The sequence below is a fragment of the Equus quagga genome, chromosome 9 (assembly GCF_021613505.1).
Source record: "Equus quagga isolate Etosha38 chromosome 9, UCLA_HA_Equagga_1.0, whole genome shotgun sequence".
Taxonomy (NCBI): domain Eukaryota; kingdom Metazoa; phylum Chordata; class Mammalia; order Perissodactyla; family Equidae; genus Equus; species Equus quagga.
In genome coordinates, this window is record NC_060275.1 from 37,288,629 (window position 1) to 37,306,344 (window position 17,716).

General features: G+C 42.3%; 1 protein-coding gene across 14 annotated transcripts in view; it reads right to left on the reverse strand.

The window, feature by feature from the left end:
• The window catches only part of FHOD3 (formin homology 2 domain containing 3), a 456,138-nt gene that overhangs the window by 136,030 nt on the left and 302,392 nt on the right, over positions 1-17,716 (reverse strand). For all 14 annotated transcript variants that reach the window (XM_046671920.1, XM_046671919.1, XM_046671918.1 and 11 more), the window contains exon 10: positions 5,992-6,230. In XM_046671920.1, coding sequence (XP_046527876.1) covers positions 5,992-6,230 — 239 coding nt within the window. The remainder of the gene's footprint in view (positions 1-5,991; positions 6,231-17,716) is intronic.

The following is a 17,716-nucleotide window of genomic DNA, read 5'->3' on the forward strand; positions in this document are numbered from 1 at the left end:
GCCACTTACCGCCTGTGAGATGTGGGGCAAGTTCTTTAACCTCTCTGTGCCTCAGTTTCCTCATCTGTAAAATGGGAAGGATACTACCACCTTCTTCATGGAAATTACAATACATGTAAAATTGCTTGGCACAAGAGCCAATACAAAGTTAAGTGCTCCATAAATGCTGGCTCCTGCTATCATTACTGGTACTGTCACTTACCTCCTAGAGAGTGAAGGAAAAATAACAAACCATTCACCTAGGACGATACAGAGAGGCTGCAGTTAGAAAGAGGACACACTTTCCTGAGTGAGGGTGACACCTAAAAGCTGCACAGGAAAAAAACTAACAAACGACTCTATAATAATATATTTTATGCACACATCAAGAGACACCATAAATTACAATATATTTAAAAGATATGGAGAAAATATTTGTGACATAGTCATCTAAAAGTTAATATTGGGAATGGCCCTGTGGTGTAGTGGTTAAATTTGGCACACTCCACTTTGGCAACCGGGTTCATGGGTTTGGGTCCCAGGCACAGACCTACACCACTCATAAACCATGCTGAGGCAGTGACCCACACACAAAATAGATGAGGATTGGCACAGATGTTAGCTCAGGGCTAATCTTCCTCAAGCAAAAAAAGAGGAAGATTGGCAACATATGTTAGCTCAGGGTGAATCTTCCTCACCGAAAAAGAAAAAAGTTAATATCTATAAAGTATAAAGAATACATATATTCTCTCTGATTTGTATCTGAAAATTTCCATATTAAACATAGAGTAGCTATACATCAATTAAAATAGACAAACCATTCAGGAGACAAATGAGCCAAGGGTATAAACAGGAAATACTCAGAAAAGGAAATGTCAGCAGCCAACACAGCAATGAAAGATGAACAACCTCAGTAGTAATAAAAAAACACAAATTAAAATGCCGAGGCACCACATCTCACTTTTCAGAATCACAAAACTTCTGAAAAGCTCCTAACATCCAGTTTCGGTGATGGTGTGGGAAAACGGTCAATCACATGCTGACTGTGGAACAGCACACTGGCATAGCCTTTGAGAGAGCAACGCAGTGACATCAATATTTAAAATCTAAGTATCCTCTCATCCAGAATTCCACTTCTAAGAATCTCTCCTAAAAGAATGCTAACATACACGCACAAACACATTTGTGTGTGTGTGTTCATTACAGAAAGTTTGGTACTAGGAAAAAATTGTCATCAAGCCATAGCAAAATGAATGAAGGCATTATGGTATTACAATATATCCATATAATGGAACACTAAAAATTAACTAAGCCAATAATTTTTTTTAAATGTACTTACTTAAAAACTCTGGAAGTAATAATATAGAAAGAAGGCAACATGCATTTGATAATTGGTTACTAACTGCCAAGTACTCAGTGTACTTGTTTTATTTCTACAGAATCACCAAGAAAAGGTAGGCTAATAAAATAGTGAACAGTTAATTCTTTGTTGTGGGGGGCTGTTTGGGGCATTGTAGAACGTTTAGCAGCATCCCTGGACGCTACCCACTAGATGCAAATAGCACTCCCCACCTCAGGTATGACAACCAAAAATGTATCAAGACATTGCCCAAGTCCTGAGGGACAAAATCACCTCTGGTTGAGAACGACTGCCTTAGGGGACCACTGGGACTGATCCCAGCCTGCCTCCATGTCCCTGAGCAGCCCAACCTTTCCTGGACTCATCACAAGGCCCCTGTGTCCCCACAGGCTCTGTATGTCCCCTAGTCTGATTCATCTCCTGCCCTCTCCAACCCCCATTCTTCCACTGTGCCCTGGGAACTCATGAGCAGCCATCAGCAAAATCCCCTCTAGTCTCCACCTCTTCATGGAATATTCCTTGCTTTAACCCTAAACTTTAAGGACGTTATTCTCTACAGCCATCTTATATGGCACAATGGATTCTTCTCTCATATCCCACATACTCCTCTTTGCCAATTCCAGACCATTTTCCTCCCAACCTCCCTCAAGAAACTCAGCCTCTGAGAACAGGGGTTGGCAAACTACAGCCTGTGAGTCAAATCTGGCCCACCACCTGTTTTTGTACCGTCTGTCAACTAAGAATGGTTTTAACATTTTTAAATGCTTGGGAAAAAAATTCAAAAGAATATTTCATGACATTTAAATTTCAAATCTCAGTGTCCATAAATAAAGTTTCACTGGAATGTAGCCATGCTCATTTGCTTACCTGCTGTCTGTGACTGCTTTTATGCTACAAAGGCAGAATTCAGTTGAGTAGTTGCAACAGAGACGGTCTCACCTACAAAGCTTAACATATTTACTATCTGGCCCTTGACAAAGTTTCCAACCTCTGCCTTTGAGGCACGTGGCAGCAGTCTGTACCATCCACTCCCAACCAGTTATCATCATCTACCACCTGCCAGGTCACACTTCCACGTGTACGAAGATAGACACACAACTGAAAGCTGGATGGCACAACCGCTAATATTAGTGACTCAATGACATTCAAAATTACCTCTATGGGTTGGAATGTTGTGTGGAAATCAACAGGATGAACTCTAAATTTCATATATTAAGTTCCACACAATGTTCATTATCTGAAAGACCGACATACAGAGCAGAAAGAAGACCTGGTGTGTGTTGACAGAGACAAGAACCGGGATGAACAGAGTAACGTTAGGGGGAAATTGTATCCATATAACGGAATGCTGAGCAACAAGAGAGCTATAACACTATGGAACAAATTTAGGTCAGATGACTTTCCTAACAAGCAGAAAAGTTCAAGAATAGAATGAAATGCCTCAGGGAGGAGAATGTTCGGGCCTGGAAGTGCACAGTAAGGGCTCCTGCTCTGGGCTAGACAACCTTGAAGACTTTTTAGTACTAAATTATATACTATTACAATATAACCAGAGACACTGGTTCTTTTGCTGATTATATGCTAAAAATAATTTTTTGGCAAAAAATGAAAGTGCCAACATTTTTCTTTCTTCTGATCAAATCTGTACATTTAAGTGCAAAGATGAAACTCATACGGCACACACAATCACAAAGACAATTTTAGGTGACAGATGACCAATAAACTCGCACATTATTTGGTAAATGCTCCATGTGGAGTTTTATTTCTTCAGAAACCAAAGCAAAGCAATGTGAGTTGAGAGTCATTAGTCCTTGGAACTAAAGCACATAGCCTAGCAGGCCTAAGACTCTAAGGAGACTCGGAGACTGTCTCCTTTTCACCTCTCTTTGTATTTTTATATTTACCTCAACAAAAATACACCTACATGGTATATAAGTCAAATTCCCTCCCTAAAAAGTCAGAAGTGCAAATCTCACTCAGTGAATACGCTTAGTAATGGTTGGTTGGGAAGTGGTTTTGTATGACTCAGACACTCAGAGGCAGAGGCCAAAGACTTGCATTTAACCCATGGCTCAGTCCCCCAGTCCTGCAATTTGTCACAAGGCACCCAGTCCCTGATGGTTTTCTCACTTGTAAAGCAAAGATAATGACACTTGTCCTGCCTGGATCCTCCAGAGGGTCATGGTGAAAATTAAATTCAAATAATGTAAATTCATCTGAGTGCAGAGTGCCATATACATTCTAGGATGACATGAATCTCTTTCTAACATACTGCTATCTTCTCTTCAAAAGCATGGGCATTGGTTGGGTCACAGAGTTAAATTCCTCACGTGCGGTGTATGCAGGCATGTTGCTATAAGTTAGCAATACGTAGGGCCAGAATGTTCACGTAGATGAAGAGTAATCTAGGTCAGGCATGCTTCTGTGTCTTTCAAGGTCTACAGGGAATGGAACACAATGAACGACTGGATTCTAAGGTAATGTTTCGAGGCACAGATGTGGAGCAGGTGACTAAGCTATGCTCGCAGGGATCATTCCCCGTTTGGCTTCTCGTCACCCCTTCCCGCCATCTCACTCCTACCTCTGCCAAAACTGTACTGTTGCTTTAGGGCCACAGGGCAAAATCCTTCCAAGAGGCTTCATGAATGAAACCACTTCATAATCATCAATCTGTAGAATGTTATCTGTCTTTACAAGCTGGAAAGTGTATTTTTCTCAAATAAATGCTAAGACATTTACATTAAAATAATAATTTCAGTAAAATTAAAAATCAGTCCTATTTGAAAAGATTGAGACAGTAGCATTCAGAGCATCTGTGGCCTCTTGTTCCAGATCCTACCAAGACCAGTGTCTTGAAACTGTGAACTGTGCCCAGGATGGTCCACTCCACTGTTGTTACCTTTGCCAACAGATCACAAAGCATTGCCACCTGAACTCACAACATTAAGGACCTTCAAAAGGCATAACAGCAAGAAACAGAACAGAAACAAACACCACGTAAGTCAGACAGAGCAAAAGAACACTGGGTGCTGCTGACAAGGTCTCCTAACTCCCACCCTCAGCATCTCTGGTGATTTTAAATACAGATTTTTCAGCCCATTGCATACACCTCCCTCAACTCTCTCCATGTTAATATCTCAAGCCATTAGCTAGAAGCAGCGCTAGAGAGAGCTTCAAGCACTGCCTGAATTACTTGAAGATCTTAGATCACAAAGTGCAATGTTCACGTTAGATGTTCTCATTTCTCAGCCTGTTTAGAAGTTCTGGTCTCCTTTTCTCTAAAATAGAGCTTGTTACACACAGACTTTTAGGAAGAGAAAAACCTGTAGATGGAGGGCTATGTGGTAGAGAAGGGTGTCAACATGGACAGTACTTTGCACATCACTCTCAGATTGATGCCCTCCTCCTCCTTCTGTAATTGCAGGCCCCCAGCGACATGGGCTAGTTCATATTCCCAGGATTCTATAAGTAGCAGACTGCTCAGGGTACTTCTCAGCAGTGGTGGGGGTCGGCGTTCCCTTAGGGATGGAGAGGAAGGGACACATCTTGATCACTCTCTGAAGGCCATCCAACACATTCTGAGTTAAGTTCTTCTTCACTATGCAACCTCCTGACCTTTATTTGGCTCCCAGGTGGATCTGCATGATGGGGGGAAAATGCTCCAGGCAAATGATATGAGCAGGGCTCCCACCTTGCCTGCCACAGGAGGAGGTGCACTGGCAATCTGGTGTATCACTCAGCCCTGGTGGACCCGGCTGGCATGGACGAGTCCACAGAGCCTCATTATCTTAGCGGACTGACAGCATCCATTTGGGAAGATAGAGCTGGACCCAGACCCCAGAGCAGCGTGACCATCCTTTTGCTGCACTTGTTTTTTATGGAACCACTTCTGAGTTCCTACAGATTTTGTCAAACTTTATATTTTGAATATATATAATTTCTCATGGGATTGTCAATCTTCCTATTTCTTCCTTTCTACTTTCCTCAGTCTTACTTTTGCCTAGCCCAGATGTGAGGTTCATAAGAACAAAGATCATACCTTTTCCATTTATATATCTTCACAGCTTCAAATAGTCCTGGCCCATAACAGTCACTTAATAAAAATGTTTGCTGTATGACTGAATGAATAAATGATGGCATCCATATTTACTGAAATTTCTATATAGACATATATAATTATCTATTTTATATTTATACATATTTTAAACTTATATGGTTTTGTTCATTTAACTCAACTTCAACTATATATTGTCATCAGTATCTCAAGAAAATACAATCTCACATTTATGTGGCGGCATACCATTTATTTCTAGGCTAAAGTTTTGTGTTTTGAATTCTTTTCCATTTGACAAAGCACAGCTTTTCTGAAGAGATATTAATGGAGATATTAGATAATATAAAAATACAAGTGGGTGAAGAAGAGTTCATGAGGTTAGTAAGATCAAATGTGTACATGTCACCAGTGCCACCCTGCCCTGGGAAGGTATGGGAACTGGGGATGGGGTTTTAACGGTAGAGAAGGGGCAGAGAGCAAGTGGGCTGGGTTGTGTGGCCAGCGGGGCGCGGAGAGTAGCCAGCACCAATGGGGTTAGGGCCTCCCTCCCGCTTTTGGGTATCCTTTCACCCATTCCCGCTGCTGCGTTAATGCTTACTTTTCACTGAGATCTCGCACTTGGCTGGGTTTCAGGGCGGGAGGTGACTGGGGGCAGGGACTGGTGGGAGCCGACGGAGGACTCTTGATGTTCTGTACCGAGTGCCTGCGGCTCCGCCTGCGGTCCAGGCCCCGGTGCTCGCCCCCGCCGCTGGAGCACACGCTGGCCCTCCTCCGGTCCCGGCACCCGCTGGGAGGTGGCTCCGCTGTCTCGTCACCATCTTCGTGCCGAAGGGCGACCTGAAAAAGCAGAGAGTGCCCAGTGCAACGTCAGACTTGACATCCTTTCACAGCCTCTAGGTGTGACTTTGCATTTCAGCCTCACTCTAATGAGGATTTAACACTGTTTTCCCACCCTGTGGCCTCTGCTTCTCCGCGAGGTCTTCACAACCATGCGCCTCCCAAGCACCGTCTGCAAACTTAAAGGGGCTTACTTACCATGGTACATATTTCCCAATCAAATGGATAAGAAAAGATCAAAAGATGTCATGCGTAGGTCTGAGAAATATTTTGTAATCAGATGGGATCTTTACTCTGGAGCCCAGCATTGCCCTTTCTGGGGCACATCTCTCCTGGGCGACTCTTTACTCTTCTCTGGTGCAGGAGTCGGAGTCCCTCCTAAAGCCCGTTGGCAGGAAGCCCTGAAGCTCCTGATCATTCCTAAGCTTGCATTCTCAGCAAGGCTGCTCAGAAGAGCAGGGCAAGGATTCTGGTCAGAAGCGAGAGCCACAAGATCCAGGGCAGCAGAGCTGCCTCATGCACAGATCTTTTTGGGAAGCCTAGTGCTGCAGAATGTACTACCTGATTCCAGAATCTGGGCACAATGCTCTGCTCTCAGGCCACCCCCAGCAGCCTGGTCTCAGGGCTAGGGGTACAGCCTGTAGTTATACTAGACAACTCGTGTATGCAAGTCACAAAAATATATACCAGAAACAGACTTGACCTCTAGAATAAAGTTTTAAAAAAATTTCCTCTTAGAAGTGATGCATACTTGCACAGAAGAATAATTGGCTTACACTTTGCCACTTTGGCTTTCATGTGAAAACCTTAGCCAACTGGCACCACACTCCCCCAAACCCAGCCCTCTCCCAAGGATATCTAGTCCTGCTCCTAGCTGATGGCCTCTCCAGAGGCCCAGCTCCACCATCTCTTGATCTCGCCCTAGCCTGGATCCTACCCCGTGGCTTTCTCACCTCACATTAACCCCAACCATCTGTGCTTCTGCATGGCTCTCCTCCTCATCCGTGCTCATTCTTCTCAGCCGTAGGCTATACTCATCGGTACCTCCAGCTTCTTTAATTTTTTCATGCCTACCTTCTCTAAAAATAGACAGTAAGAAGAACACAAGTGGTTGACTGGACCTTTGTGTGTATGCTGACTGTGCCACTAAAGAACCAGGTGTGACCTGCTGCAAATTACTTGCCCTCTCTCTAGCCCACCAAATGAGGATAAAAGTATTGCATTTGTAGGTTTGTGGTAAGAATAACTTATATAAAGATAATTTATGTAAAGTAGCTAGGGTAGGGTCTTCTCTGTGGCTGGGACTCAATAAATATGACTATCCTTTCCCAATCTATGCCCTCAGATGAAGGGGCCTAGCATGCCCACAAATTCCTCCATCACACAGTACTGGTAGGTCAGGCCACCTTGCAGCCCAGATGAGCCAGGCCCAACCAAGTCCAGCAGTCTCTCTGACTTGGCAACCAAGGAGTCACACAGTCCCACATACTCAAAGGTGCAAGTTCTCCAGCCTTGTGGGTGCTCTTGGTCACATTTCATCACTCAGTCCTGACATATGAGAGAATGGAGAAGTAATATAAAGATCCAGATAGTAACCACACTATATGGCTTTAGCATCACCTATCTACTGAAAACCTGGCTACTGCAAACCAGTGGTCCCCTATGCCCAAAGTTTTGACCCCTATGTTCATCTAACAAGATGAGCTTGGCTGAGTCAAGGCCAGGTTGGCCACGCTCATCCAGGTTCACAGGCATGAGCACCTGGGACACATGGCTGACTTCACAGGAGGGCATCCACCCTTTATTTGCTTCATCTCCAGTTTCCTCCAGCTCCAGCTTCTGGATAAGATCAATTTAGTGAAAACTCTTCTATCTATGTGCCAGAAACATTTTATAACAAACTCTCAGAGACATGAAGACAATTTAATAATATTGTGACTATTTTGTTCCCCTGAATTTATTAGTGAGACATAATTTGGGGATGGTTGAGGTAGGAACTGATAAGAGTTCAGAAAAATCTTTATTGTTATAAAGTCCCACTAGAAAGTCTATTTTTTAAGGGTCCCCTCTCCAGTATAACTGCCAGAACTAAGAAAGAAATTATACATTTGGCTAATCACATTTATCTTCTCAACTTTACCACTTTGAATGGCATTTTTCTGGGGAAAGTTCAAGAGAGATTATGCACCTAACCAAGGACAGTATTTCTAGCCAATTACTTTTTCTTCATTTTTAGATATAAAAATTCTAGACCATTCGAACTTATTCTGACCTAAGGTATTGATTCTGCTTCTTATTAAGCACACATTCGGAATGATAAGATTAGTGCCTAAAGTGGAGTTCAGATATCTCTAGTTCCTTGTCTAACCTCAGAGATCCAAGGATCAAGTAGCATTCCACTCATAGTTCTTTTCAGAGAGGCACACCGAGTGTGCACAAAGTGAAATCCACTTTAACTGCCTCTTGTCAAGGAAGAGGAAGACACTCAGAAAGTTTAAATGAAAGAAAAAGCTGAAAAAATTATCACAGTGACACTATAAAATGGAATTCAGTGGGGGCTTGCTAAAGTTCAGGTCCTCAACAAAACATCTATCTCCTTAAAAAAAGAAAAGAGTGCATGGAGGGGGTGAATGGGGCACAGAATCTCAGTAGATCCACTGGCAGCCTCAGGCTTGGCCGTCAGGAACAGGGTAACATGAAATCTGGGGCTGGTGTTCACTCACGGTTTTGTTTTTACAAGAAGAATCCTAGACTCACCAGTGTCTGCTGATGACAGGAAGCGATGCTTCACTGTCACAGACAGGGCTACAGTGGCAGCTCCAAACCCTCAGATTCTAGGGAGCACTACAGATTGGAGTCAGGAACATTAAGAGCTGGAAACACCTGGAGAGAACAACAGCACCTCCCACGAGATGTTCAGACTGACTCTGTGGTGTCAGATGTACTCAACTACAAGCCTGATGAGTGTGCTCTACGGGAACCCAAGGTGAGGTCAATCCTGTCCTGAAAGATCTCTAATCTTGGCCAAATGATAGAGTGATTCATGTGCTGGACCCCTTGTCAAATACCTTCTAACTCCTTTAACTAAGTGTAGAACGCTCTTTATAAACTAAAAGCCAGATGAGGAGCAAGCAGTTTCCAGAACCCAGGGCTGATTGCTTACACATACTACAGAAAGCAGTTAGGAGCAGCTCAGGGTAGCATCTGTGACAAGTGCCACCTGCCTTTGAGGCCACTGAGTGATGTGAACATTCTTTTTAACTTTTTATTGTAGAAATTTTCAAACATACACAAAGTATGGAGAAGAGTATAAAGACTATGATGTCCTCATCACCCACAATAGTTCAGCAATTATCAACCCTGGCCAATCTTGTCTTATTTATACTCTATTCCCTGCCCTTGATCCCACAGCCAGATTTTTTTTAAGGTAAATCCCAGATCATATTATTTCATCTGTAAATATTTCAGTATTTTCTTAAAAGATAAGGATTTCTAAAAACTATAACCACCATACCTCTATCCCACTTAAAATGGTTTCTTAATATCATCAAATATCTAACAATCTGAACATTCATGATGGAAGTCAAAAGCTATTAACATTTCTTTGAGTTTGTAACATTATATTACCACCAACATCCATGACAGGCAGCCATCTTTACATAATAGATACCATCCTTTTTCATATTGCTATCCCACATGGTCTTTTTAATTCATACCTATGTAACTTGATTCCATTTCTAGGTGAAGTAGATGCCAGTGCTAGTACCATTTCAAGAAGGAACTATGTTGACAACAGGTGCTGACAGACTGTTACAGTGCCAGGCTCCCAGAGAATCATGCTTCCCTGTTTACTCACCCTTGTGTAGCCCCCTTCTACACTGAGTCTAGGATTTTCCATATGACTTGCTTTGGCCAATGGGATATCAGCAAACACAATGCAAATAGAGGCTTGAAAAGTGTTTGTTTATTGGGACTTGCCCTTCTGAGATGCTGCTACCATGTGAAGAAGTAGGCTAGACTGCAAAAGACACAAGGCCCAGCCAACAGCCAGCACTAAATGCCAAACCAGGTAAATAAGGCCATCTTAGACCATTCAGCCCCAGTCCAGGCATCAGATAACATCACCTACATGGGAATCTCTCAGCTGAACCAGGCCCAAATTTCTGACCCACAGAATCATAAGCAATACTTGCTGTTTTAGGCCACTAAGTTTTTGGTGTATTTGTTATGCAGTAAGAGCTAATTGATACACATATTTTTTTTCTCACATATGACAAAGAAGGATCGTAAGAGATTGGATCTATTGGTTAACTATTCTTACAAGTACCAATTACCCCTCACCCCCAGTCTTCAGTCTTAAGATGCCTTTCCCATTACCAGGACCACATTTGCAAAATCAAAAGTCAGAACATATGATCTGACAAAAGATATTTTGATTCATGAATTTATGTATTTGAAAAATCATATGAAGCTATAAAAATTCAAATGAATTTAATTAAACATGGATTAAATCACCTTTCTGAAATGGAATTAAATTACATGGAGTTGGGCCTGTCCCCAGAAAGTCCAGGACATATGGTCACCAGATGTCCTCCACTATTAGGAAAAATTCTAGAGCCCAACCAAGTTCTCTGCAATTGCTTGAAAACATTCATCGTCTTTTGTGAGGAAAATATTGGCTCTGCTTATAGGCCTCCCCGCTGCCCCTACATATACTCAACTTAGTTGTCCTGTGGCAGTAAATACTTTTTAAAACTGCATTAATTTTCAGAAAGGAATTAAAATCCTGCCTCTGCCTGGTGTCTAAAGCATGCAGGTGTCACCTTGAGTTATTCTTCAGGGCACCTTCCCCCTGAGGTGGCTCCTTTCTGATTAAATCATGGCCTTCCTTCAACCCAGCATCTGGCAAACACTGTCATAAAATGTGAAGATATTTAAGAGAGATCTTTATTCTAGCACTTACTGAACTTCTATTCTGGGCAGGTGCACTGCTGTTCTTGGGGCTCGAGAGAGGAATGAGACATATGACATGGAGTAGCTCAGAGGAAAACAGACAGGCAGGTACACCCTGAGGACTGGTCCATCAGAGGTGTGGAGATAGGCAAGTGCTCTTCCTTGGCTGGGAACAAGGTGTGGGGACAAGCAGCAGGAGCTCCTTTGACCTTGCCAAGGATGCCTCGTGGAAGAGGGGACATGTGAGGCGACTCCTGCAGGAGGAGCAGGAGTCTGCCAACTTGAGAATGAAAAGGAAAAACATTCTAGGCAAAGAAAAGAGAATGGATAAAGGAAAGCTCCCTAAAGACCTGCCTTTCAAGTCCAAGAAACAAGAGAAGCTGAGTATGGCTGAAACTTCAGAGACATCTTAGGAACGCGGGAGACAAGGCCACAGGGGCATGACGGCCACAGACTGTGTAGGCTCTTGTACCAACTCAAGGCATTTGGGCTTCATCCTGCTGACCGCGAAAAGCATTTCCATTCACTCACTCATCACTGTTGTTTGTTTTTTCAGCAGAGGAATGGCATACTCAGATCTGACTTTCAGGAGGGTCACCTGGTTTTCAGCTGCAGAAAGTTAGGAAAGGGGAGAGAGCAGAGACAGCCCCCATGGGATGCAGCTCCCCCAGGATGCCCATCTCTCCAGGCTCTGCTCACACTGCTCTCCCTGCCCCTCCAGCCACCTGCCAAGCCAGAGAGCTCCAGTGCTATTCCTTCCATCACTGTCTCCTTTAGGCCATCACTTCAGATGAGCCTTCCTTGCCCCAGCCTCAGTTTCTCGCCCCCACCTCACCCTGTGTCTTTTCTTTCTAGACATGCTCACAGTCTCGGATTCTTGGCTTATCCATGTACTGCAATCCATCAGAATGTGCACTCCCTCAGGGAAGTGGCCTTGTCTGTCTCATTCACTGCTGTATCCCTGGAGCTTAGAATAGAGCCTGTCACATAGTAGGTGCTCAATAAAGTTCTGTTGACTGAACAAATTCACAGGGGAGCAAATGAACAAGGAGATATCTCAATAATCCAGGTAGGAAACGATGAGGGCCGGAGCTAGGGGATGACAATGGGAATGGAGAAGGAAGTGCAGTGTTCAGCAGTGAGACTCCTAAGTATGGGCACAGAGGAAAAAGAAGCATCTAGGACAGCTCCAGGTTTGTAACTTGGGAGATTCTGCTTTTTGTGGAAGTGGAGACATGAACAGATTGTGCAGGGTTTTTGTTGGGGTCATGGGAGGAAAATCAAGGTGCAGTTGGGGTGGCGGCATGTCGTGTGCAGCTTCCAGGTGGCCATGTCCCATAAAGTCAGAACTCCCCCAGCACGTTCTATGTCTCTCTGTGCCATCAGATTTAGCTGCTGGGGGAATCGGCTATCTGCTTGTTTTAGACTACAGAATGAAAGTTCCTTGGGGTAGGGACAGATCTTCTTTTTCTGTATTTTCATACCTAGCAGAATATGTGACATATAATGGGCTCCAATGAATGAATGAAATATAAGACAACAAGCAGGCAGAGGGGCAGGCAGCCATAGGCCTTGGTGGAAATCTCAGGGTCAAGATATCAGACAGCAGCCTCCAAGGCTGCTGAACTCACTGTGCAAATCACAGGGCCAGCCAGGTAGACTGAGAGTGGAGGTCTGATAAGGAAACCTCAACAGTGACAGGGAGGAGACAGAGAAGAAGGATCCAGGGGAGGGCACTGAGGAGAAACAATCAGAGAAGTACCCTGGAGACACCCATCGACATGGCTACCAGGAGTACGTTGTCCAGGAACAATATATAAGTGTGCTCTCATGACCGTCAGCGTCCTTTTTATGATGCTAGCCTAACAGTAATGTCTAAACTGATAAAGACGGCATACAAAAATGAGGAAGGGGGGAGGAAGAGGAGCCCAATCTTACTTATGAACACTTGTGTAAAAATCCTAAACAAATTAGTATCAAATAGAATTCCAACAGCATAATTGTAAAAAAGAACACATCATGACAAGTGGGTTATATTCCAAGAATGCAAGGATGGTTAAAGGATGAAAAGAAATGAATTAAATATCGAACTCAAAAACCTATAAAAAGAATAGCAAAGTAAACCGAAAGAAAGTAAAAGAAGGACGCTATAAAGATAAAAATGTATTGAGTTACAAAACAGAAAAGCAGTGTAAATCACAAATAAATCAAAATTATTATTTGAAAAAAAAACCAACAAAATAGACAAACCACTAGTTAATCCAGAGAACAATGGAAGAAATTGCAAACATAAAAGGTAAAAAATAACAATGGGAAAGTAACTACTGAAACAGAGAAAATTAAAAACATTCGTAAGAGATTATTTACATATTTCTTTGCTAATGACTTTAAAAATCCAGATGAAATGGGTAACTTCCTAGGAAACTATCATTTTGCAAAATTGATCCCAGTAAAGACAGGAAGTCTAAACAGATCAATTTCCACAGAAAAACATATAGTTACCAAAGATCTCCTGTCCCCCAACACACACACACGAGATCATAGACCCATATAATTTCCCAGGGAAGTCTATAAAACCATCAAAGACCAGATAGAAAGAAGAAAAACTTCTAAATATTTTTACAAAGTAAGAATAAAACTAATACCTAAACGGAGGAAGTATTGCACACATACACAAAGAAAAGTACAAGCACACTCAGAGTAACACTGTTTATCATGGCAACAGAACTGTAAACCAGCCAACATCCATTAAGAGAAGAGCAGATAGGGGCTGGCCCCGTGGCCGAGTGGTTAAGTTCACTCGCTCGGCTGCAGGCGGCCCAGTGTTTCGTTGGTTCGAATCCTGGGCGCGGACATGGCACTGCTCATCAAACCACGCTGAGGCGGCGTCCCGCATGCCACAACTAGAAGGACCCACAACGAAGAATATACAACTATGTACTGGGGGGCTTTGGGGAGAAAAAGGGAAAAAATAAAATCTTTAAAAATAAAAAAAGAGAAGAGCAGGGGCTGGCCCCGTGGCCGAGTGGTTAAGTTCGCGCGCTCCGCTGCAGGTGGCCCAGTGTTTCGTCAGTTCGAATCCTGGGCGCGGACATGGCACTGCTCATCAGACCACGCTGAGGCAGCGTCCCACATGCCACAACTAGAAGAACCCACAACGAAGAATGCACAACTATGTACCGGGGGGCTTTGGGGAGAAAAAGGAAAAAATAAAATCTTTAAAAAAAAAAAAAAAAAAAAAAAAAAAAGAGAAGAGCAGATAAATAAATCATGCTATATTCATCAGCAGTAAAAATGAACAAACTAGAATGCCACATAACAACATGGGTAGGTCTCAAAAACATTAAGCCAAAGAGAAAATGGTAGGAGGATACAAATGAGACAATTCCATTTATAAAAAGTTTGAAAGCAGACAAAATTAAACAATATGTTGTTTAGGGATACAGACTAGGATGAAGGAGTTAAAGCAGCTGGGCTGTGACCTCTCCCTCCTTTTCTGGGGAAAGAAAGAAAGCAAGTAACCCATCGACTCTCTTGTAAATATGCTAATAACTAGACTACCTAATAAATAGACTAATGATATTTGCTAAAATGAGAGTTCTTGTTTCTGGAATGCCCTTAGCAGGATGTTCGTGGCTAAGCATTACTTACAGTAAATAAACACAGAATTCATGAGTTTATGAGCTATGACTCCCTGGGATACGTAATAGCGATGTTTCATAACTGAATGCTACTCGCTGGGCCAGGTGACTGTGAGTCTCACCTGAAGACCTTGTCTGTTGTTCTGGGTCAGAGAGCACATGTCGGATGCATGAAGAAAGGACCTGGGGACTCACAAGGGATGTCCCAGATCTCTTGCTGCTTCTTTGCACTGATATAGCCTATATTCTCAAAATTATTAGCATAGCTAGATACGAGGCAAGATCTCTCATTTATCAACTCTGATTTGATAATCTGATTCTTCGTGTTAACTCACATAATAAGCTATTTTCAGGTAAAATTATAAAGAGAATAGTGCTGGTGGGTAGTGGGATGACACCAGAGAGGGCTACAAAGGACACTTCCAAGCTATGGGCAATGTTCTAGTTCTTAAAGCTAGCACACGAGTGTATTAGTCAGGGTTCTCCAAGAAATAGAATAGGAGATATATGGAGACTTCTTATAAGGATTTGGCTCACACAATTATGGAGGCTGAGAAATCCCAAGATCTGCAGTCCAAAGGCCTGAGAACCAGGAGAACCAATGGTGTAAGTTCCCGTCAGAGTCCAGGGGCAGGAAGAAACCGACGCCCTCGCTCAAGCCCATCAGGTAGAGAATACGAATTCTCCCTTCACAGCCTTTTGTTCTATTCAGGCCTTCAACAGATTGGGTGAGGCCCTCCCACACTGGGGAGGGCAATCTACCTTTCTCCGTCTACCAATTTGAATGTTAATCGCATCCAGAAACACCCTCACAGACACACCTGAACAATGTTTGGCCAAATACATGGGCATCTAGTGATCCAGTCAAGCTGACACATTTGTTCTTTAAATGACATGTCTAGCTACTTTGCAAATGACGTATACTTGATGCAAAAATAGTAAGCAAATGCAATTTGACCAAAGGAAGATAGTGAACACACAGCAACTTTTGAAAACTTTGGCATGAAGAGAAATAGGGACATGGGGAGGTAGCTTGAGAGTCAGGTAGGCTGGAGAGAAGGTGTGCCCTGAAACAGGAAGTAGTTTCCTGGAGTAGGTACAGAGGCTATTTTTCAAAACTCTCACCTATTGGTTCACTTATGGAAAATTCACCTGCATCACACTCTGTTCTGGATATACACTGACCACACAGAATCTAAAGCTGCGATCCTATAAGCCCCTAGTTGAGCAGACTCTTGGAGATGGGCGTCCAAATGGGAAAAGGAAGTAAGGAAGGGGAGATGTCTGTACTGACACAAGTCTATCTTCTGCCTTCATGCAAGCCAACTGTCTTTGGTCTCTTCCTTCTCCATCTTTAGTATTCTTAGTTTATCCTATTTTTTAGGAGCCCTAAGAACATACCCCTCCACCACCCAACACCACCTGTCAGTGAAAATGAAAAACAAAAGTCTGAGCAGATAATTGGGTAAGTGAGGCTTGGCTAGAGGAGAAGATACCCAGAGCAAGGTCACAAAAAGCTGGCCAGCTGTGGAAAGCTTTAAACTCTGACAGCAAATATCTCTAGTTCAGTTCCCTCTGATTTCTCCTAAGAGCATATAAAGATAATTCTGTTCTGTTTCTCAACTTGTCACTTATTATGATGGTAACTTTTAGGAAATAGTGAGTTACATGTCAGTCTCTTTACTTATAGCCAGTGAAGATCACAATGGAGTCATTTAGCTGGGAAATAGCTTTCTTAAGACTGTAGCTGTGCACAAAAATTTGTGAATAAAGTTGTTCATTATAACAGCATTTATAATTGCAAAAACTTTGGAAATAATCTAAATCTGAAAAAACAGAGGACTGAAAAAACAGAGGTTATGTGTTATGGTACATGCATATAGACAGAATAATATGTTCCTCATAAAATTTAGTTCTTGAAGTTCTAAGGACAAAAGAAAATGGTTCTAACACATTTACTAATAAAAGATTCAGTACACTGAATCTTGTATAAACCATACATAGACTATTATCTCCATAGTTAAGAACAGACACCTACATATACAAAAAAGGCTAGAAAAACAGACCAACATGTTAACCACGGTTAGTAATAAAACCATGGGTGATTTTTTTCTCTTATACTTTCTGGTATTTTTCCAAATATTCTTCAATGAGTACATATTATTTTTATAAGTGGAAGAAGGAAAGATTTAAAAATATATATCACTATGAATAAGGATGAATAAGACTGATCGGTTAGGTCAGAAGTACAACAGTACAACTCATAGAATGAGAAAAAAACATTAAAATTTATATTGATAAGGATCTAGTATCCAGAATATATAAAGAATTCTTACAACTCAACAGTAACAAAACAACCCAATTTAAAAATGGCCAAAGGATCTGAATAGACCTTTCTCCACCAAAAATGTACAAATGGCCAATAGGCACATGGAAAGGTGCTCAACATCATTAATCACCAGAGAAATATAAATCAAACCCAAAATGTGTACCATTTCACACCCACTGGGATGGCTATAATAAAAAAAATGGACACTAATAAGCATTGAGGAGGATGTAGAGAAAATGGAACCCTCAGTACATAGCTGGTGGGAAGGTAAAATGGTACAGCCACTTTGGAAAACAGTCTGACAGTTCCTCAAACAGCTAAACACAGAGTCACCATATGACCAGCAATTCCACAACTAGGTATATACCCAAGAGAATTGAAAACATATGTCCACACAGAAACTTGTACACAAATGTTCATAGCAGCATTATTCATAATAGCCAAAAGATGGAAATAACCCAAATGTCCATCAACTGATAAACAGATACACAAAATGTGGTACATCCATACAACGGAATATCAGCACCAAAAAGAACAAAGTACTGATACGTGCTACAACATGG